Source organism: Camponotus vicinus, unplaced genomic scaffold (assembly GCF_025532165.1).
Source record: "Camponotus vicinus isolate PSW18456_S1 unplaced genomic scaffold, iyCamVici1.0 SCAF_4, whole genome shotgun sequence".
In the NCBI taxonomy this organism is placed as follows: Eukaryota; Metazoa; Arthropoda; class Insecta; order Hymenoptera; family Formicidae; genus Camponotus; species Camponotus vicinus.
The window spans coordinates 18784834-18808169 of record NW_028141976.1 but is presented as its reverse complement, the minus strand read 5'-3'; the positions used below and the strand labels follow the sequence as shown (position 1 = coordinate 18808169).

The 23336-nt window shown below is 28.8% G+C and overlaps 2 protein-coding genes across 7 annotated transcripts in view; one reads left to right on the top strand and one right to left on the bottom strand.

Annotated features, from left to right (window-relative positions):
• Nucleotides 1-3786: 3786 nt before the first annotated feature.
• Csn7 (COP9 signalosome subunit 7) overlaps nt 3787-23336 on the top strand; it is a 95298-nt gene continuing 75748 nt past the window's right edge. For 2 of the 6 annotated variants that reach the window (XM_083096056.1, XM_083096057.1), the window contains exons 1-3: nt 3788-3963; nt 4433-5094; nt 5200-5371. In XM_083096056.1, the coding sequence (XP_082952182.1) occupies nt 4447-5094; nt 5200-5371 (820 nt within the window). In that variant the 5' untranslated portion in view covers nt 3788-3963; nt 4433-4446. Of the gene's footprint in view, nt 3964-4432; nt 5095-5199; nt 6216-6288; nt 6699-23336 lie in introns of those variants that run through there. The other 4 variants (XR_014438249.1, XM_083096059.1, XM_083096055.1 and 1 more) reach the window with 4 other exon arrangements.
• The window catches only part of Glurb (metabotropic glutamate receptor B), a 149944-nt gene continuing 136688 nt past the window's right edge, over nt 10081-23336 (bottom strand). Inside the window, exons 5-16 of the mRNA XM_083096054.1 lie at nt 18549-18693; nt 15768-16019; nt 15192-15366; nt 14994-15100; nt 14549-14698; nt 14317-14450; nt 13627-13785; nt 13283-13449; nt 12361-12731; nt 11828-11979; nt 11256-11460; nt 10081-11164 (exon numbers count right to left, since the gene is read on the bottom strand). Of these exons, the coding sequence (XP_082952180.1) occupies nt 10917-11164; nt 11256-11460; nt 11828-11979; nt 12361-12731; nt 13283-13449; nt 13627-13785; nt 14317-14450; nt 14549-14698; nt 14994-15100; nt 15192-15366; nt 15768-16019; nt 18549-18693 (2265 nt within the window). The 3' untranslated portion in view covers nt 10081-10916. The remainder of the gene's footprint in view (nt 11165-11255; nt 11461-11827; nt 11980-12360; nt 12732-13282; nt 13450-13626; nt 13786-14316; nt 14451-14548; nt 14699-14993; nt 15101-15191; nt 15367-15767; nt 16020-18548; nt 18694-23336) is intronic.

Genomic DNA, 23336 nt, shown 5'->3' with positions numbered 1-23336 from the left:
CCTGACAATTTCCGAAAGCAATGATTTCGGTAGTAATTCAACGACGATACGATTCTTTAACGTCGAATTAATTTAAATAATATATATTTAGATGAGAGAAATGTATCTTTTCTTTTCTTCGTTAAAAATGTTCTATCATTATTAGGATTGGTATTATTATTGTCTTATTGTCTATATATATAATGCCAGAAAGATTTAATAGTAGATTAAATATGGATATAGCGTTGTGTATAAATTTTAATTTTTCAAGTAATTTCATATTGTAATTAATTTGTATAAATTTTTTGATAAAAATTTGTATAAATTTTTTGATAAAAATGATTATGAACGAATATATTTTTAATTAATATAATTTGTCTCTTTTGAAAAATTATTTCTAGGTGCTGGGGATATTAACATTAATTTTTAGTTTCTTTTAAGAAACTATTTGCAGGTATTGGACATCCATCGCCATTTTGAGATATTAGTTTTTAGGTATATACCATTTTATATATATGTATAATAAAATACATGCACAAATTCACGTATCCAAAATATTTTTATAATTTTTAATAATGTTATATATTATATATACGCGAAATTATACATGAATGTTACATAAAATGTGCGAATACTTAAAAATTTCGAGACAAATCGAATGGGTACCTTTATATCAGTAAGATATTGATTAAAAGAAAAGAAATTATTAATTTAAACGTTATAAGAGTAAGAATCTAGAGAATTAATCCAGAATTAATTGTTTAAAATTATTTGATTTATTTTATTTTGCACACTGTTCGAATTGAAATTTTTTAAATCTTGCTGATATCGGGTTTGATTCGTCTCGCGCGCGTGAACGGTACCCCAAATTATGTGTTCGCACATTTAACACAAAATCCAAATAATGCATGTATTTTATTATTTATAAATATAATCGTTCATAATCACATTTCAATAAAAAAGGTTGTTATATCCATTTAATTTTCAATAAAGAAATATATTTCTTAATAATGGAAGAACATGTTTTTTGATGTGCATATCAATTTCGTGAATTGAAGATAATGACGAGGGATGATTGTCGTTGATTTATTACTGAATTGATTGTTATCGGGAATAGTCCGGAAAATCCAGGATTCATTCCCTCCTACAGTGAAGTTCCCGACGTTCAATGGATCGCTTAACTTTTCTTCGCAGATTGATCTTGCGAAATCTGATGTAGAAACAAGATGTTAATCATTCTCCATTTTTAAGATCGCTCCTCTTTTTATCGGATTATCGGTATGTCACTCGCGTATCTGCAATTAAATATTTTAAATATTATCGATTTATTTATTCGTCGCGTGTTATTGCGAATTTTAAATCGCAATTTATCTTATAAAAATTCGCAAGTAAATCGGTCGATGAATTGCATATTCACAAACATTACAGACCTCAAATGTTTGTCGAAATATTTTCTATATTTACGATAATTATATCGTGCACGTGTCTATTGAGAGCTTCGATTATTATATTATAAAAATTATACGTATCGCGATTAAATATTCCGCATATTATGGACTTATTTATTCGTCGCGTTTTCTCGTGAATTCGAGTCGCGATTTATCTTATAAAGATTCGCAATTGACTCGGACAGTGAGTACTGTATTCGTAAATATTACAGACAATTCATATCAAATTGTCTGTCAAAATATTTTCGCATTTATGTGATAATTATATCGCGCGCGATTATAATGTCTATTGAGGCGCTATGATTATTATATTATAAAAGGTATACATATCACAATCGGATATTCCGAATATTAACGATTTATTTATTCGTCGCGTTTTCTCGGGAATTTTAAATCGCGATTTATCTTATAATTTAATCGTTGACTTATACATTCAAGCTTTGTTTATCTTTCCACGTCTTTGAATATTGTTTTTAATAGTTCGTGCAAAATGCTGGTAGTGCAAATATTTTCTTCTATAATTTAAAAGACGATCGATAACTTTATTAATGACTGTTTTAAACGTGATTCTTTACGTGATTATTTAAATCTTATTAAACTCTACAATTACATCGATTATTAGAGGGACTTTGAAAATCATTCGTTTCGTTATTTTCTATTAAACGTGGCCACAACGCGATTTTTAATTATATTTTAAAGCTTATAGAGCTGATTTTATCTTATTCAGCTAATCATGCGCGAAATAGGATATGTATTTTATTCTCAATCATGAAATTCATATAAAGTCGCGTATTAATCGCAAATAAATCGAACAGTGAATTTTATGTTCGTAAACAATACGGATCACAAATGTTTGCCAAAATATCTTCGTCTGTCATCATTTGTGTGATAATAATTATATCGCACGCGTGTCTATTGATGGTTTCGATTATCATATTATAAAAATTATGCGTATCTCGCAATCGAATATTCCGATTATTGTCGATTTATTTATTCGTCGCGTTTTTTCGCGAATTTTAAATCGTGATTTATTTAGTAATTTAATTAATTTCGAAGTTTATTCTATCTTTTCATTTTGAATATTTCCTTTGATAATCTATACAAAATGCGCCAGTAATGCAAATACTTTCTTTTACAATCGAAGAAACAGTCAATAATTTTATTAATGATGATCTTTTGATCACGATTATTTACGTTATATAAAACTTATTAAATTCTATTATTGCATATCTATTATTAGTAATAAATGTCGCGTAATTAATCTTCACTGATCAGTCTCGTCTGGACTATGTAAAAATTTTTAGTAAATTTTTAGTAAATTTTATATTATACATATATTTTGGACATTTTCGTGTAATAAATTATTTTGATTGGAAATGATTAGAAACTAAAAGACAGTATGCATACAACCTATTTATTAATAGTAATACTATTTTGTAATTATATTAAATTTTATAATTTAGTACATTGTATTATATAAAGAATTAAGCATAAAAATATTATGAATGCTGGAAAAATATTATGCTGGTATGAAAATAATAATAAAAATATATAAAAATAATGTTAGCTATATTAAAATGGAACATATGAATTCTTTATATTTTATATAAAGGAAGAGACTTAAAATATTTTGCAACATTTATATTTTTCGAGTCTTAATTATAAAAACATCAGAAGAATCAGTGATTAATTTGACAAATTCTATACATGTATTAATAATTAAATTTTTAAATAATTAAAAAAATGATTGATAAATATCAAAGATCAGTTTACTGCTAATTAAGAAGATTTATAGAAATACGGTTAAAAATGTTTTTATCCCACAGTAGGCATTTTGTGTTTTGTAAATAAAAATATATAAATATGACTATACATATAGAATATATAGAAAAATATTTATTTCATCTTTACATTAACATTACATTGGAAGATTACAGTATCTTTCGCGATTGAATAATTTATTACTACTAATTTAAATATATACTTAAGCGTCTTGCTATATAGCACTAGTGCTACCGGCATTTCGTGCACATAGCACGGAACAAAACCAGAAATTGTGCACATTATATGTTACCCTCCGAGAACATGGATATTGACTTTGTAGTTCATGTCCACAGAGGGAGTATCGCTTTCAGATCACCTAAAAGCGGGCCATCTCTCAGTCTCTCTGGTCAAAGATACTGATTGGCTGTTATTGCAAGAAACTTTCCGATCCCTAGAAATTCTCTATGTGATGATCAATTGAAAAGCAGATGTAATATCACTATGGAAAATGCATTCTACTTAGCACCAGAAATTTAAATCATTTGATTAACCAATAAGGACGAAGAGATCTTTTCTCATTTTGATTGGTCAAACGATTCGAAATATTTGTGACGAGTGAAGTGCCCTGAGGATATTTCTCGCACTTATCGGTGTTGTTGGTGTGCATTTGTCATCTTTTGTATCTTTTCATAATTCAAAAAACTCGAGTCTCCTAGACGGTGCCAAAAATTGTGGTCAGTTTTAAGGTTCGTCAGGATCTAATAACGTAAAGGTGAGTTAGATTTGTTACGTTATTATGGAATATTTAACCTCGATTATACATCTCTCGTAACATTGCATGCTGTTTATTCGTTGCGCATGTAATGCAGTACACAAATGTGAATTTTTCAACTTTTTAAAATTAAATAATTACACGAGAGAGTTTTCAATTTACTAAGTTCTGTTACTAAGACAAGATTTTTTCATATAATGTTTGCAATTTCATCTATCATTATTTTCAATTAGATACATAGAGATAGAGAGATATTAATAATAAATGTTTTAATATATGAATTTATTAACATATCCAAGTATATGCATATATTCAATTCTTATATATGTATCTGTAAATACATGTGTCTAAATTCATATATTAAGGCATTAATGGCTTTGTGTATATATATATATATATATATATATATATTCTGTGACAAATTATTATTTATATATACAGGAGTATTTTATTCGTACATATATTATAGGATCAATCATCAGCATGACTGGTGGGAATAACACTGAGAAATCAGCCAATAATCCTTTAGAGCAGTTTGTATTGCTTGCAAAAACTGCAAAAGGTGCTGCTGCCATAGAACTCATAAGGCAAGCTGTTGAAACACCTGGCGTTCACGTTTTCGGTGAATTATTGGATATGCCAAATATCAAAGAGTTGGAGAATGGACCTTATGTCCAATATTGGAATACTTTGAATCTGTTTGCATATGGCACCTATAAAGATTATTTGGATAATAAAGAGAAAGTGTTAGAATTAACTCCTACACAAAAAAAGAAACTTCAACACCTTACAATTGTCACTCTTGCTACAAAAAACAAATGTATACCTTATTCGGTATTGTTGGAAGAGCTAGATATAAAGAATGTTAGAGATCTAGAGGATTTAATTATTGAAGCAATATACGCAGATATAATTCATGGGAAATTAGATCAGAAAAATTCACAATTAGAAGTAGATTATGCTGGTCTAGGACGAGATGTACGACCAGGTGATACTGGTGTAGTAGCTGAAACCTTAGCTGCTTGGGGTGAAGCGTGCGATACTGTTTTATCTTGTATCGAGGATCAAATATCTAGAGCTAATGTTGAAAAACAAAAAGCTACTTATCACAAAGAAAGAATACAGAGAGATGTGAGTTCTATCTTTCCTTTTTAATTATTTGTTCTATAAATTGTTAGATTTAATTATATATATAACTAGTTACAATATGGATTTTTTTTGTTATGTTATGTTTAGATTACGAATATAAAGAAATCTCTCGCAGCTCAAGCAGGAGGTAGTAGCATTCAAGAAGCTGATGTGGCTGGCGGTAGTTCTGGTGCAGGAGGAAGCGAATCAAGTAGAGAAGCTATGCCGGTGCTATCGGAGAAGAAGAAGTTACAGAAGGTCAAATGTATCAAAGTCAGTGGTAAGTTTTGGAAGACATAAATTCAATAGTCCTTTCTTGCACAATGTGCATTCTTTGCATCATATATTTGTTCATTGAATCGGATTTTACGCTTCGAATTTGTTGTAAAAAATCGAGACTAAATAATCGAATTGAAAGTGATGGAAACATTCAAACATTTTTGTATTAACTTTTAGTTTAGATTATATTGAATGATGAATGAAAAGAGAATAATGATATTAAAATTACATGCAACGGATTATTCATGCCAAATTGAAAACTTTTTATGTATCTGAAAAATATCGAATTAATAGAGATTTTTAGAGTAGAAAAATAATATTTTATAGAACACTAAATATATTTATAATATCAAACAGTATACAAATATGTAAGACTATTCAATTTTATGTAATGTTTATGGTAATTATGCTAATAGCGAATAAAATCAAGAATATTTTTTCTTATTAAAATATATTTATAAGAATGATTTATTGACACACATATACATCATATAGAATTTTTCAGAAAAACCGAGGTCGATTTCTATTTTATTAATAGCAATGTGTGTTTAGGGAATCAGTAATATGCATACACATACATATTTTATATACACATATACATACTTTTACTGTGATTATTTCAAATATTTAATATAGTTAATTTTTGCTGTATAAACGATTTCGGTAGTTGTTTATACCAAATTTATCATTTATTCACGGAGTTAATCATTTATTTATTTATACCAAATTAAGAATTTTAATATATACGTACAAAGTATACCTAGCGAGATATATGTGACGATTGTCTTTACATCGAGCATTTGAAAACAATGAATCTTTTCTTTGCGACAAAGATAATTTTGTAGGTAAGCTTGAATATTCTTGTGATATATCTGTTTATTTTTTTTAGACCAAAGATATCATGTTTTATGTTTGTAGGGCGTGAAGAATTTAATTAGGATTTGACTCTAGATGAAAATTTGATAAATAATGCAAGATGCATTGCATATTTATCAATGCATACGTGCCTACCCATTGCCAGAAATCACATAAAACGGTATGCCCATTGTGACGAGTTGATCGATGCTTACGTGTACTTCCAACGATATTATCGTTCGTACTGTTTGCGTTGAGACTTTACAGATTTTCGTTTTGTAAGGATTTATAATCGCTAAACAATTTATTGACGCATAACTAGTCGAAAAGGTCGTTTTTGAAGAATCTTGTATGTTCAAAAAATTATCAAGGTATACTACTGATGTAGTTTAGCAAAAAAAAAAAAAAAAAATGTCAGCCGTCTATTGAAGAGCGTTGTAATTGCTACTCGAATAAAAGGATAATATATTTTAGTGAAGCTTTTTTCTGTAACCTTAATGTCTCTCTTTCCCTCACGTTTGTCTCGTCTTCTTCACCTTGTTTCCTTCACCTGTTAGAGAAAACTGATGTTAGGTTTTAAGAATGGTGTAACTAGGTATCTAACATTGTAGGAAAGAGAAAATTATTGTTATTAAAATATTGTTTTAATTATATATATATATATATATATATATATATATATATATATATATATATATATAATTAAAATTATTTCTCACTGACGAAAGAATATACTTGTATTGAATATGAAGAAGAAATATCAAAAATGTAAATATGTGTACAGAAAATTTTGTGTGTATACATATATATACACAATTTTCTGTACGCATATTTACATTTGTAAAATTTCTTCTTCATATTCAATTACCTTCGTTAGTGAGAAATTATAATCGTACGATGGTATTTTTTCCTTTTCAATATATGATTATAAGAGCTTAAAATACAAGTCATAAATCATATAGCTAATCAGAATTTTCAAGATCTGCTACTGATCCGTTTGATTAATAGTCGATAAAACCAGTTGAAAATAATCGAGAATGGATTAGATGGCAACCTTGTGGCAAGTCATTTAGATATTCTTTTTTTTTCTCGCTTTTCTCTTTCTTTCTCTTTCTTTTTCTCTTTATGATTCTGACGTTAGAGTGTATCGTCCTTTTTGTAACTTTTATAGCTTTTAAAAATAGCATCTTTAAATTGTTTCATATTTTTTGTAAATCGCATCTGATATACGTTAAAAAAATAAATGATTAAAGAATTTCTTTTTTTTTCTCGTAAAATTCATTTATGGCAAGGAAAATAGTATGCAGTGGTTACATTATATCATCGATTTTATTTTGTAACTTTTATTCTAATAGATACATTATGCTAATACTATTTCTTCTCTATATTTTAAAATTTGTAATGTATTTAAAATATCTTTAGATCGCGTGATATACGTATATATATAATAATATATATATATCATTTTTGACATTGTATTTTTGCATTGCATTTCATGGAATTTACACATTGCATAATCACGCGTTTTTTCATAATTCAAAAGAATATAATTCAATAGATTTGGTACGAGCTAAGACAATAAATTCGTATTTATGGTATTACATGTATGTATTATATGTACAATTACCTATAATTTATTTTGTGTATATGCACACACACATACACATATATGTATACATGTGTGTGTGTGCGCGCGCGCGTGTATGTGTATATAGTATATATGTGTATATAGTATGTATATGTATATATATATATACTTCGAATATCCATCGAGGTATATTTTGTTGCATTGTTTCATATTGATTTCTATATATAATTTCGATCTTTTTATATAAATCTTAAATTACTACTTATTTTTAAAATGTACATAAAATTATGATAAAAAATTCTTTTGATACGTGCGATAATATATACGAGTGCTAAATTGCACATTTGAAACTTTTTTTCTAATAATTTAATATTTATATCTTTCTACTGCTTATATATATATATTGAAATTATAAAAATCATTTGTATGACAAACGATTAAATATGAGTAATGCTTAAAAAAATATCACTATCAAATATCAATATCAAAATATTTTTATCTATATCTAAAGCCTAATAAAAAAAAAAGAAAAAAATGTAATAGTTTAAAATTAATACATCTGTACTTTAATATTAGCATTTGTGCATATACGGAGGAATTATACAAATAAATAGTAATGAAGTTTACAGGTACATATACTTAATAATTATGTTTCTATTTACATAAATAACATAAATTGAAGATAATCTGTTATTTAAAAAAAGTAAAAAAGTTCCAGTAAATAAATGATATATAAGTGTAGTATGTATGTATATGTATATTGTATATTTATAAATAATTAAATACTCGATTGATCGTAAAATCCGATTGAATGCACTATTAATAAATTGATTGATTTTTTTCATAGTAATTATTTTATAATAATTAATTAAATGAGAAGTTTATTGATATACAGGGTGACCCATTTTAACTTAGGCAGCCAAATAACTCGAAAAATAAGCAAGATAGAGAAAAATGTTTTAGACAAAAGTTGTATGGTTTCGAGGGGGCCATAAGATGGTATCATTGGTTTGACCTTGAAGAGTCATTTGAAGGTCACGTGAAGGTCACTTCAATTTTTTTAAATGGAATACCCTATATATTTTTGTACATTCTTGTAGCTTATTTCGAGAGCTTTCCAAAACACTATAATTAAGTACCTTTCCGTTAAGTACTTTTTGAGTTATGATGCTTGAAATAATTTCTTAATTTTACATAAACCGTAAAATATCTTGTAAAATATTCATTTTTCGATTATCTTACCTTAATACTTTTATGTACAAAATAATGAGAGGAATCAATTGGTGTAAAGAAAACACATAGTTGTTTTTAAGAAAAAATATGGAATTGTTAATTGCAAATTACATATTTTTTCTTCGAAACAACTATGTGTTTTCTTTACACCAATTGATTCCTCTCATTATTTTGTACATAAAACTATTAAGGTAAGGTAATCGAAAAATGAATATTTTACAAGATATTTTACGGTTTATGTAAAATTAAGAAATTATTTCAAGCCTCATAACTCAAAAAGTACTTAACGAAAATGTACTTAATTATAGTGTTTTGGAAAGCTCTCGAGATGAGCTACAAGAATGTACAAAAATATATAGGATGTTCCATTTAAAAAAATTGAAGTGACCTTCACGTGACCTTCAAATGACTCTTCAAGGTCAAACCAATGATACCATCTTATGGCCCCCTCGAAACCATACAACTTTTGTCTAAAACATTTTTCTCTATCTTGCTTATTTTTCGAGTTATTTGGCTGCCTAAGTTAAAATGGGTCACCCTGTATATGTGTATATATGTATATATATATATATATATATATATATATATATATATATATATAATACGAACATTATTTTTAATATTCTTAAAAAACTTACGAATTTATCTAATAAATTTTAGGATATTGTATCTCTAGATACAATATCAGAAAATTTCTTCTGCTTTAAACGGGAAAATTTTTTAATTTGTCAAATCAGAGATTTATATATACACATTTAAATTTCCATAGCATTCGTTATATTTGATGACAAATGATATCGAAAATGATATATTTCGATACCAAATTTTTATAATTATATATGAAAGGATGATGCAGAATTTCTTCATAATTAATACATATTATATGTTAAAATATACAAAAAATAAAAATATTGAAAGGGATTTAAACAATTTTTAAAAAATCTTTAAAGGGGAGAGGTTAGTCTCTTCAATTTTTTCATGAATTGGAAAGTTATAATTTAAAATCAAGAAAGAAGAAATCTTTATCTTTAGCAAGATATTATGTAGTTAAAATATTTAACACATTTTATATTACATTTGGAAATGTTAGTGTTTAATAATTATCAATTAAAATTTGAACTATTTTTTTTATATAAGAGATAAACAAGAGAATTTTACGCTTTAATCTGTCGCTTTAACATCTGTCTTATATTCATTAAATATGCATAAGAATAAAATTAATTTAACAAATCTTGTCTTCATTAAAATTATAATTCCTACAGAATTGATATCGAGCTGTTATATATCTATTAATAATACGCCGTCGACATGACAGCGAAATGCACTATTTATTAATTATACAAATTACTTTTCGCGCACATTATATTGCATAATTAGTTAATGAAACATTTTTTAACTCTAAAGTTTATTACATTCTTACGCTTTTTTTCTTAATTTAAGATTATAGACTTATGACATTTCGTGCATTATGACCTACATGTGTATTTGGCATATCATATGTGTACGATACGCGTAATAAATTTGATTTACTTTACTTTTGCTCTATTCTAATGAATAATTTAAAGTATAATATCATACATTTATATATATATATATATATATATATATATATATATATATATATATATAATTTGCCTAATAGTTGTTATTTGCTAACAAGTTTTGGTGAGAAACATCCGATGACAAATAATTTCTAAAACAATTTTTAAAATAGATATTTTGTGCCTTTTGCGTTGAAAAATACATTGACGTAGTACCAATCGTATATATGAAGAATAAATCAGACGATGACAGGTTTTTTCGAGATTGGTTTTAAATTAACAGTTAATACGGATTCTCTCTCTTTCTTTACAGATAATTCTACCTTTCGCTATAAAGAGAGATCACTTTGAGAAAGCGGTCCATTACCTATCCTTGCATTGCTATTAAGTCGTTTTGTCATAATCGTGCTGTTTTTTGATTCTTTATTATTCACAGACGCGATTACATCCGGCGATTCTTCACTAATCGCCACAGTAGCCGTACCTTCCTTTTCGTTGTTAGTCGTTTGAGTTGATCGCGAAGTATATGTTGCTAATGATGCTACGTTCTTTTGATCCTTTAATTGCAATTCGTAGCCTGTGAACAAAAATAGATAATAAGAATTCGAAAATACTAATATTAAAATGATAATCATATTTTATAAAAAAAAATTCGAAAGTATACTTACACTCACTTTGAGTGGAGCAGTCTATAGCGATATGTTTTTTGAGTGCTTTATTCTGATCGCAAGTTGCAGCTGTCAGAACTGTTGTCGCCGTCACTGGACCCATCATAGTCGATGCATTTGTGGCGGTTATCGCTGTACTTTTCGTTAGATTAGGCCTTACGGTTGGGCGCACATTTCTTTCAGGTCGGATTAAAATAATGTATAGCTGCATGTATAAACAATACGTTATTACAATAAATTAAGCAAAAACCAAAAATCAATTTATGCCCAATGATTCAATAATTAAAGTTCCATTTTATTTTTTTTTTATATAAAAAGAATTTTAAGCTAAATTTTATTTTTCAGAAATTATTTTTTCGTCGAGGATTTTAAAAGAAATATTAACAAAAATACAAATCTTTAATATTCTGCATACGTTGCAACTGTATTAATTTGAATTTAAATCGAGATTTTTTTAAATACTAGGCATAATATATTCGAGATTCCAAAATTGCGATAATCTTGTAATCTGGAACGTTCATTTTGAAATACGAGCATTTTTAAATATTCAAGCTTTAATAATCAAGCTTTACCTTTGGACTGAAGAGACAAACCACCGTTACAGACGCAGAAAGACTGATTGTGACCGACATCGAAGTAATTCTCAATGCAACGTTGCTTCCGGTACCGTAGTACAAAGGTATGAAAGCACACCATATAACGCACGTCGTATACATTGTTAAACCTACATTAGAGACGTTGTTTCTTAATGACGCTGTTCCCTTCGTTAAATAGTCGTTAGGTACAAAAGATGCAATATTTTTCAGCTAATCTTTTTCGTACTATAATTACGTTGTAATTGCGTGACCGAATTCATTAGTTTTACAATTCGATCAATATTTTCTTTATTATTTTTTTATATAGTTAGAATATATATCGACCATAATGCATTGTTGCATTTGCATATTGCAAATAAATATTATAAAATTAAAGTTTTCCATCATTATTTCGAATCTTTATTGAAGTATTTAATTTAATTATAAAAAAACAGCACATAATATGGTGTGAATATTTATAAAAATATGTTTAACGTGGTATATGTGCGAAGCAGAAAAATTAAACTTACCAATGTGCTTGCTCTCGTTGAAGGCTTCTGGAATTTTTCTCGTAAGGACGGCATAGATAGTGCACACGACTATTAATATTGTAGGATACGCGAACGCGATCATATAACTGGCATCGATATAATTGTTGCAAACAAGCAAATTGTCCTCCATCGTAGGGTAATGATGCATAGCTATGGCGGGATCGATGATTATCCATATTCCGGTAATTAAGATTTGCACCAATATTAATCCAACACAGATAATAAGTTGTGATCGAGGTGATATGAAGGATGGTCTTTTCGCGCTTCCGGCATTGAAGATTCTTGAGATTCGATTGGTCTTTGTTAGTAATGCCGCATATACTACTGTGAAGCAGAAGCCTGCGGCAAATCTGTCAGCAGAGATATAAAGTTATATCTTCGCTTTTTCTTAACAAATATTCTTTTAATATTGAGAAATGATATTTTCTGTGTATATTTCATGTTTTTAACTCTGTGTGTGTGATTCTATAGATTAATATATAAAAATTCAATTTTCTAATTTTTTTATCGCGTTACGTTCGTCTAAATTATTAGACACTGGTTGGGTTTCAGACATCGTTAAGAAAAAAAATATTTTACTTTTAAAAATATTTTACTATACTACATTGAGAGGATTACATGAATTATAAAAAAATAAAAAGAAAATTTGAAAGATTATTATGTAAATTTATAAATATAATTTATAAATCATATAAAACTAGAAAAATTATTAAAATTAGATAGTTGTTAATTGTATCATTTTAATTAGATAGTTAATTAATTGCACGAAGATTGTAATTTAGTTATGTATTTATTCTAAAGTAACTTTAACAATTTGTATAATACGAACAGAGAAATAAACGCTATCACGTCGGAATACTTGTAGAATAGAATACATTCTGAAAGATTTATAGTTATTTACCTTTGAATACCGCAGACAATGTCCGTGGGTCTAAGTATCAAAGTGAATGTGACGAGATAACAGAGTAAAATTCCTGACAGAAGAACATAAGATAATTCTCGTCCAGATGCACGTACAACAGGCGTGTCGTTATGTCTAAAGAAAACGCCGCCGACAAATAGCGTGACCTGTTTCCCCAAAAGATACGTGAATCAGATGATTACGTATGACATATAAGATATATGACGCAATTATTGCAGTTAGAGATACAAATTATATTTATTTTTCTTAATATATTATTCTTTTCACTCGAGCTGTCAGCTTTAGAAAATTAGATTATGAAAGATACTAAAAGAAATATTTACCAAAATTCCCGTGGCAGAAAAAGACATTGCACTTATTGCCCAAGCGCTCTCCGGGCGTAGAAATTCTTCCGGAACATCCTGACACATTGAATGAGTCTCATCGGGTAGCGTACCTTGACGACATTGAATACACTGCGTCTCATCTATGGGATCTCGTATCTATGTTATAAAAAAGGGAGTCAAATAGATTTCCTTCACATATATACAATAGTTAATAGAACTAATTCGAATTAATATACAATACATCAATTGATATATACATATATCAATAAAATGGTTATATGATTAAGGATTTTAAATCTTGAAACAAATTTATCGGAAAGCCATTTTACATATTGGTTTGAATTTGCTTTATTATCCTGTTATTTTATTATAATTAATTGACAAATTAAAATCGAATTTAGTTTTATATATAAATATATATATTTTTACATATTCCTCTATTTAACAAACATAACAGATATTCAACGAGAATTATATCGAATAAAACCAATATGCAGTATTTTAAAAACCAATTATTACAGTTGTGAGAATATATACACAAAGATAGATAGGTATTTTTTACTCAAAACTGTGGAAATCTGATATCATGAATCTGTCTGTGCAGGTTTTTTAATCAAAAAAGTGGCAAATTAAATTAAAAATACATCGAGTCCAGCAAATTAATTATTTTTAACGATATTGACATACCTGATATTGAGTGCAATTAAAGCAATGCCAGCAGCATTTTTCACCCTCGACATATTTCTTTGCCTGGCCGAGCTCACAAGGCAAAGAACACACGCTCTCAGGTGATTGAGGATGCCCGAGTTTAAATTGAATTTCTAAAACACAGATACATGCACGATGACGATGTAGAACATTATAGTACGTTACATATTGTAGTATATGCGTTGTGAAATATGAAAATGAAAGGGTTTACCAGACATATTCAGCTGCAGCTCGCCTTCCAGGTATTTACCGACGCGTATCCACTTGTATTTGCCCGGTTCGATTTGCTTGAAATGTATGATGTTGTACCGCGCGGGTCCGTCGCCATTCTTGTCGAATCTAAACTTGTCTCCGCTTAGACCTTAAACGTAGTCGTTCGATCGCCTATGAGTACCATGAAAACTTGATCGAGACGTATAAGCAACTAATCACGATAAAAATAGTTTTCACCATATAATAGATATAGCCTTTTCTAAAATATTTTCTTTTATTTTATTTCATAGATATATTATGTGTTTAAGTTTATTTAATACTTGAAAACATCACATGAGGTGTTAGACATCCTATTAATTTATAATATATATGTTCAATGATTAGAATCGATTTCGCCTCTCGTAATCTCTTTCAAGAAACTTCACTTCACTTTATTAGCTTACCCTCGAAGTCCACCTTACGCAGGTATTGGAGAAGCGTTATTCCCTTAGTTGGTTTCATAGCATCGCATAATCCTGGCTTTCCATGGCAAAGGTCAAGATGCATATCTCTAGGAAAAGGAAGAATAGCACTTTTATCTCAACGTTTTCTTGAGAATATTTTCGGGGATATATTTGTCGATGAGTAAATTTTAATTATACCGAAAAGCGTAAGCGAATGCCATTACTGCATCGGAGACAAACTGTAGTTGGTCTTCGAAAGCCGTGTTTTGCTTGGTGAGACGTTCTTCCATTGTGCAAGCTTTTGTATATTTTTTGTTGTACGGTGTTCGGGATGCGTTCGGATATCGACATTTGAAGTGATCTTCCCAAAATTCTAAAATTAACGCGAAGGTTTGCATTCGTTACATGTGACAAATATGTGAATTTGATATATTATAACTCAGAAGGACTTGGCGAAACATATGCTTACGCGTCTTTAAATGTCACGCAAATGAAAATAATAATATTGTATATAATTTTTGCTTTATTGAGAAAAGAAAATAACACACATATTGTTAGTATTGCTACTTTGATTGGCAACCAACAACTACATTGAATGTCGATCTACTTAGAAAATCATGTTAAAAGTTTGTCGATATGTAGAGGGAATAAAATCTCCGAACACTTCTTTTATAACAACCAAACTTGGGCGTATACAACATACGCGCATGCATATTGCAAAGTTAGAATTCGCCAAGTTTTGTTCCCATTCGCGTCCTTCGGCCGTTCGCTTACCGACGAACCACGGATTTCTTCGATTATTTTCGACGGTCAAGTTGAGGAAGTATTCTTCAAAACCCTTAACGGAGTTGGCCTGAGGTTGGACCGATAAAGTGCCTTCGACTTCCGGCTCGTTACCGTTACTCACTAATCCTCTTGCACTCCAACCGTCACTTCCGATCCAGGAAAAAGCGCCGGTCGCATTGCATCGTCTAACCGCTCTCATAACCCCGGCAACTTCTTGGTCGGAACCGAAAATAATGCAACCTACGATGACAATACAAGAGTTAGAAGAGCTTCGCGAAAATTTCATCCATAAACGCTGTGCCCTTTTATCGTCTTATCTCTATTATCGCGGTAATTTTCGCCATTCGGTTTTATTTTATCGTGGAAAAAAGTCATTTTCCCGAAAGCAAAAGGACTCAAGCTTTTATTGAAAAAAATGCCAATGAAACGTCTCGCTCCGCGTAGACGATTCCTATGGGAATCAAGATTATACAGGATCCGGTAAGAATCGATGAGGGCGTAAAAGAGAGCATAAGGTCGAGCCTGACGAAGCAGAGAATGGTTAGTTACAAAAAGGTCTACAAGGAAATTCTGCATAAAATAACGTTTATCGCGAGATGCTTTTTTTCTCATTGGAAAGTATAATAGATGCTTAAACAATGAAATGTATTGTTTGCTAAAATCATATTTGCTTTTCCTTAAACCGTATTTTTAATTTAAAATCACGAGATGAAGGAAATTAAGCATTTAAGAAAAAAAATTTTGTAAATATTATAATTTAACTTTTCGGCAATCGTTATGCTTCTCTTTTAAGGATAAAATTATATAAAATCACATACTCGATAAGATTATTGAGTATTACATATTTACTGTTTATAAAATGCCAAAATATTTTTTCTTATTTTTAATGCACATATATTTTGATCTATTAATATCTCATCGAAGGATATTTTTATAAAATTTATTAAATATGTTAATAAAACAATTTTTCAATACTAGCTTTTCTTTAGTAGAAAAGTATATTTGAAAATGTGAGCTCTTTATCAAAAATGTTGGTAGAAAGTTACGCAAGTATGAAAGATTCGAAAAGTCACCAAGGGATTTCAAGATTCGGAACTATGTTGAATGGATTAAATGGATGAAATGTTTATTCACCCGAGATAGTAAAGAAACATCTTTGCTCGTCAGATGGAGTTGTTAATCTTTATTTCTCTGAAATAAAGATCAGAGTGTTTTCATTTCAGTGTGTGTATAAAGTGTTATATAATTAATTGTACTTCTTGTTGTTGTATGCGAATGGAATATATGAAAAGAGAGTTATCCGGCAACGTCATAATTTTTATATGTGCTTCTTACTACCATTTTCGCTTTGTATCATTTCTCATTTTGCGTCTACGAAAATAGCAACATACATTTGCTCGTTTCTCTGCCATCCATATCCTATATCATATTTGAATTTCCTCATGAATTTACATCGAAGGATTTAAATGTTTTCTTAGCCGTGCATGTAAATACGTTTCGGTGTTAGTTATGAACGATACGAACATAATGTAAATTATAAACGCAATTTCTGCTTATATACTGATTACACAAACCGATGTGAAATATATTATATTTCTAGTCTGTGTAATCATGCAAAGTTTAATTTTATTTATCTTAACTCATAACATAAAGCAACTTTTAAATAAACTCATTGCAAATTTGATATTATTGTAATTTGATATTATAATTTTACATATTTTTACATATATTATTTTATTTTTCTTAGAAATTTCTATGAATATTAATAACTTAATTAAGGATGCTCCATTGATTTAAATGAATTCCCAAAGCTGATATCAATGTCGGTTTTTTTGAAAGGCAAGATCATTGAAAATGATATTTAAAAAATCGTTTGATTTATTGCTTGTATTATATGAAATATTTTGTTGTTTTTTTTAGTAGTTAGTTGGGACGTGTGTGCGCGCAAACATTCGATTAAAGCTATACAAATTAAATTGCACTTGATATCCATCCGACCTACAAAGAAAGCCAGTGCTTTAGGGTTCGTTCGCTTTGGAAGATCTTAGGAAGAAATTCGAGAGTTAGATGAGTTCTATAGATTTTCAACAAGTTTCGGACAAAGTGCTATTTGCGGAGTAAGTTGCGTTTCCATTTCGTTAATGAACCCATTTCGTCATTCTGACACGAATCGAATGAAATTCGGAGTCTTTTGTTGTGTTCATCATCGATATACTATTTTGCAATCCTATATGTGCAGATTCATTTATATTTTGACATTTAGATGGATTAAAAGGGCAAAATTGTGTAAAAGAATAAATTATCACAATGCGAAAATTCTATCTCTTTCCCTCCCTCTCTTTCTTTTTCTTCCTCTTAATAAAAATTTAAATTTAAATTCTTTTTAATGTCATTCAACTCACCAAGGAGAATATTATCGGAGAAATGCCGATTAAGATTTCAATGCGGTTTACTTACAGACTGGTATATGGATTTGTAATTTAGGAGAAAAGTGAAAAATAGAGAGGGAAAGAGAGAGAAGGGGAGGGAGGTAGAAATAGTTTATTACGTTGGCATAACACTTCTTAGAAAGGCGCATATCAAAAATTTTTTATTATGTGTGTGTGTGTGTGTGTGTGTGTGTGTGTGTGTGTGTGTGTGTGTGTGTGTGTGTGTGTATGCATATATACATTGTGCTTGCATTAATTATAAGAGAGAAAAAAAATATAATTTTTATATTTTTTTTTCTACTTGCATATTTCTTTTTGTTTTATTAAGTCCCTATCTTACCTCTTGCTCGTGGTTTTGTCAGCAACTTCAAAACGATATTATCGTAGGCGATCTCCTCAGCAACTCCAGAATCCTTTACCAACTTTTCTTTGATGGCAATACATATGTTATGTTTTCCAAGCAACTCCTCGAGTTCCTCAAAAGCCTGCAAAACACAAAAGAATAGAAAAAGATGCATTTTGTTGAAAACGTTTCCAATAATGCATTGTATCTAATGCTCGCTCGTGGTCTTTATCGAACAGAGTATGCAATGCTTTGAGATCTTTTAGAAGAAAAATGGACATAGCACAGAATGAATATAAGAGTGGAAAGAAAATGTGCCTCAAAAATACAGACTTAAATGAAACATCTAAAGATTCTTTTTGTATAAAAATCATGATAGAGATAATATATATACATGTAACAAAATTCGTATTGGCGAAAACGTGAGCATGTGCAATTATTATTATAGTGCAATTATTATTCTGCTTAGAAATAGTACATTCAATAACAATTTTTGTTGAAAGTGCTAGATATATTAAACAATCTTTAAATCCTCTCGAATTTACATTTATATTAGATCACAATGAGTATCACAATACTGCACTGAGAAAAAAATCTGGTTGCATTAATTAGAAATCTGATAGATTCAACCAGTATGTCTGTTGGAAAATAAATGAATCAGAATTCCTTTAGAAATTACCAGATGAGTATGATTAATTTCTTCCTATTAAATTTGCCAAATTTTCTTGGTAATAATACTAAATTTACAAAAAAAATAGCATCAGTGTGTCTATGTTTAGTTAATGTAATAAGAAGTTTTATAGATCCAACTAGAAAGCATTAATCAAATCCTTGTAGTAAAGTCTATTAAACGTTTTAGTTATAAAAAATCGAGTCTTATTGTGATAATTAGAAATTCTGCTTAGTTTAACCAAAATCTTCTATCAGATACGTCTTGTTGGTACAATTAAACGATTTTTCTCAGTGTGGTTGTCATGTTTTCGTTATCTTTGTCATCATCGTCATTTTATATTCTCGATAGAGACATTCGTTTTTTCTTTATAGATACATAAAATTAAAAAATTGCTTTATATAATAATTGAAAAATACAAGAAATATATTTTAAATTTACACTATTGAGTTTCTTTCATTGCATTGGTCATAAAATGAATCGTACAATTAACTTCCGTAGTTAGATTCCGATAGTGATGTAGAAAGACTCCGTTACTTTGTCAGACAAATGGATATTCGTAATAAAAATCCCCATTTGTTCCGTGCTTTTGGCTTTCGATTGCTCGTTGAAAAATGTTCCCTTCGTGCCACGAAATCATATATATATACATATATATATATATATATATATATATATATATATATATATATATATATATATATATATACGTATATATATTTGTGTGTGTATGTATTTGCGCGCGCGCGCGCGTATGTATGTGCTCGTATCGATTCGCTCCTCCTAGACTCTCTCTACGCGCATTTTTCGTATGCGATCCGTGTGCCGAGTTGAAATCGCTGATTTCCAATCCCATTGCGAATGGCATTATCGATTGATCGCGTCATCATACGGAAAAACATACTTACACATGAATGTGGCATCTTTTCTCTCATACTTTTATTCATTTTTTAATATTTCTTAAAATAATGAGTTTATAAGTTTCTATAATAAGTTTAAAAGTTTTTATATGTTCTACAAATAATGAGTTTATAATTTAAAAAAATCAAAATTTTTTTACTTTTTGTCCATCTTGAAAAGCGATTTTTAGTCTGTCATTATAAGATTTGCTCAACTGTTTGATTGCTAAAATCATACTTTCACTGTAAATAATCTTACAAATGTCCAGCAATTATATTAATTGTTGTCTGATTAGTAAAGTAAAAAGTTGAATTATAGAGTCCATAATTACTACATGAAAGATATTAGAATAAATATCGTTTTTCTTTTGAAGAATTTAATAAAGGATCATTAATATAGTTAAAAATTTTATAAGCTATTATATTCAAAGAGAGAAATTTAGAATTAAAAATAGAAAAACTTATATTTAGAATTAAAAATAGAAAAACTTATATTTCTCTAAACAGTATATAAATATAAAAAAATGTGTTAAACAAATTATATAAAAAAATATGAAGAATAATTTAATAAAACTAATTATATTATAAAATAAGAATAATTGATTAAAATGTTAAAACCAAATTTTAAAGTTTTTATATAATCAATAAATACTGTCTAATATTATATAATAATTAAAAACTCGATGAAATATATTGATAGAATCAATAAAAAAATTTAAAAATATTCTTGCTCAAGGAGCAATTTATTTTTGAGAAAAATTCTCTCTCTCTCTCTGTTTTTCTTTCTTAAAGAGAAAAATACCAAAGACAGTATTAGAAATATTAAAGACACATTTTTTATTTTCTATCTTTTAAAATAACAGCAATAAAATATCTATTATAAAATAAAAAAAGATATATATTGAATTTGGAAATTCAGTATGAATTATTCTCCAGTTAATATGGATCATTCGCATGTTTATTGTTTGACGAATTACGATAAAATTATTAGTTAAATTATCTGGCTAGAGAGAGTGGCATAAAGTTCCCAAGTATATATTATATATGCAAAGCATGGTCCTTCCTTCATTATTATAGGATGTTGTTGGACATCATAATGCTAACCCTTGTTTCGGCACGCGCGAGAATTGAATTTGGCTGCGCGCGTAAATGCCAATCTCATGGTATTAGAAGACGCTCCGTTATTTGGAGGCCAAGCGTGAAGCCGAGAACTCGCGAATCATTTGCGTGTCTTGCTGAACATATATCAAATTCATTTATATACTGGTTCTATTATATTTATGACGTTGCGAATTCGAGGTAATGTTTTGTACTGTACAAGAGGATTTGAAATCATTATTTAAGAAAGCTTTATGTTTCATAATAGCTGTAACTCTCACATTTATTATTATTTTATGAGTTCTGTATCTCAAATTTTCCAATTTTTCAATATAATACGAACAAAATATAAATAAATAATTAGATATAATTAGATATATATAAGATCAATAGATAACATATAATTCAGAAATCAAATGCATTATTGACTGAAAAATGTGGAAAAGTGTGTGTGTGTGTGTGTGTGTGTGTGTGTGTGTGTGTGTGTGTATGTGTGGTGTGAAGGATATTCCACAGTTGAAAATTTTTGGGTACGAGCGGGATCGTCAAAAAGATAAGAGTGATATCTCGAGAAAATAGAAGAGAAGAAAGTTTAGGGAGAGGCTACGCGGATTTTTCGCAGTTCTTAAATATTTATAAGGCTAAAGATCTTTTCGTATTTTGAACTTTTCGGTATATCTTTATTCTTCATACATATTTATGATTATTATATTAATAATATTAATAATATTATATAGCGGATTTTGTCGTTATATATTTTGTTGTACTTTTTACAAAGCATTGCGAATAGCGCGGATATAACATAAGTAAATTAATCAAAGAATCTGCAAACTGGAAAGAGTGGAAATTATCGTTTTACTCGTCATTCACGTTATATTCAAATTTCATCAAGTGAACAAAGTGTGTTCTTGCAAATTTTCTAGAATATATTAGTATTTTTGATATCAAATATCTCGAGATATTTTTTTTCTTTACTTCGATTTATTTCGTGTCATAAATTTCCATAGCTTGCGTGTAAACACATCATTTTAGGAATAATTTAGCGCTCTTTCAATAGCGCGGATAAATACTGCAGAATTATTCCGGAGGCTTTTTAGGATATTCTACGTGCAAACAAAACTGCATCCGGCACTCAATTAATTTCCGATTCTTTAATTCCCTAATTTCCGGCATATCGATAATATCGCTAATCGCAACCATGCAAGATTGATTGTATTATGTAGAGAAATTTTAATAATGTTCTGTATTTTTTATTTTTTTCTCGCTCGAGGCAGAATATACTATTATAAATTCCCCATCAAAAATTCACGCGCAGGGATAATCATTACGCATATAATAGTAGTGGAACTTTGATCGGTTGGATAACGTCATAATGTGAGTTTTTTTCTAATTGTCCAGTTATTACGACTTTACTCTTTTAAACTGAATCAATAAAAAACAGATTAAATAAGATTTCAGAAACGGTGAAATACTTATTGATCTTCAGTGAAAACATTTACACTTTACTCTACGGTTTTATATTTCACGGTTTTATATTGATTATGGCAGTAATATTTCATTAAAAAATTAGCTATTGGATTCTTCTCAGTGAAATTTCACTGTTTTTTCAGTGCTATATTTAAAATTAAAATCATTGATTAGTGATAATGTTCTGATCCCATTTAAGAAAACATGAAAGATATAACAATAGATCAAAATGCTATTTTGCTGTACTTTCTAAATAGAACTGCATCGCTAGTACGTGTCGCGAACATATGTCTGTAAGATTTAATGCAGGCGGATATCGATCATTGCGTTTTGCTCGCAAATGCAACAATTGTGTGATTAATGCTACATGATCGCATAAATTTGATGCCTAATATTGTTGCGCGCTATCGTATTATTTCTCACGGTTGTTAAATCTTGCATTTCGAAACGAATGTTTTTACTGAACCTAATCTTAATGAATATAATTAAAATGAGCGTTATTTTAATGAATGAAAATTAAAAAGATACTATACGAATGAATAAATATATATATGAATTACTTTCTTGTCTACGTTTTGCGTCAAAAACTGTTAAATCTTGTGTTATTATATGACACAATCATATGCGTATATATCATAATCGTATGTTTAT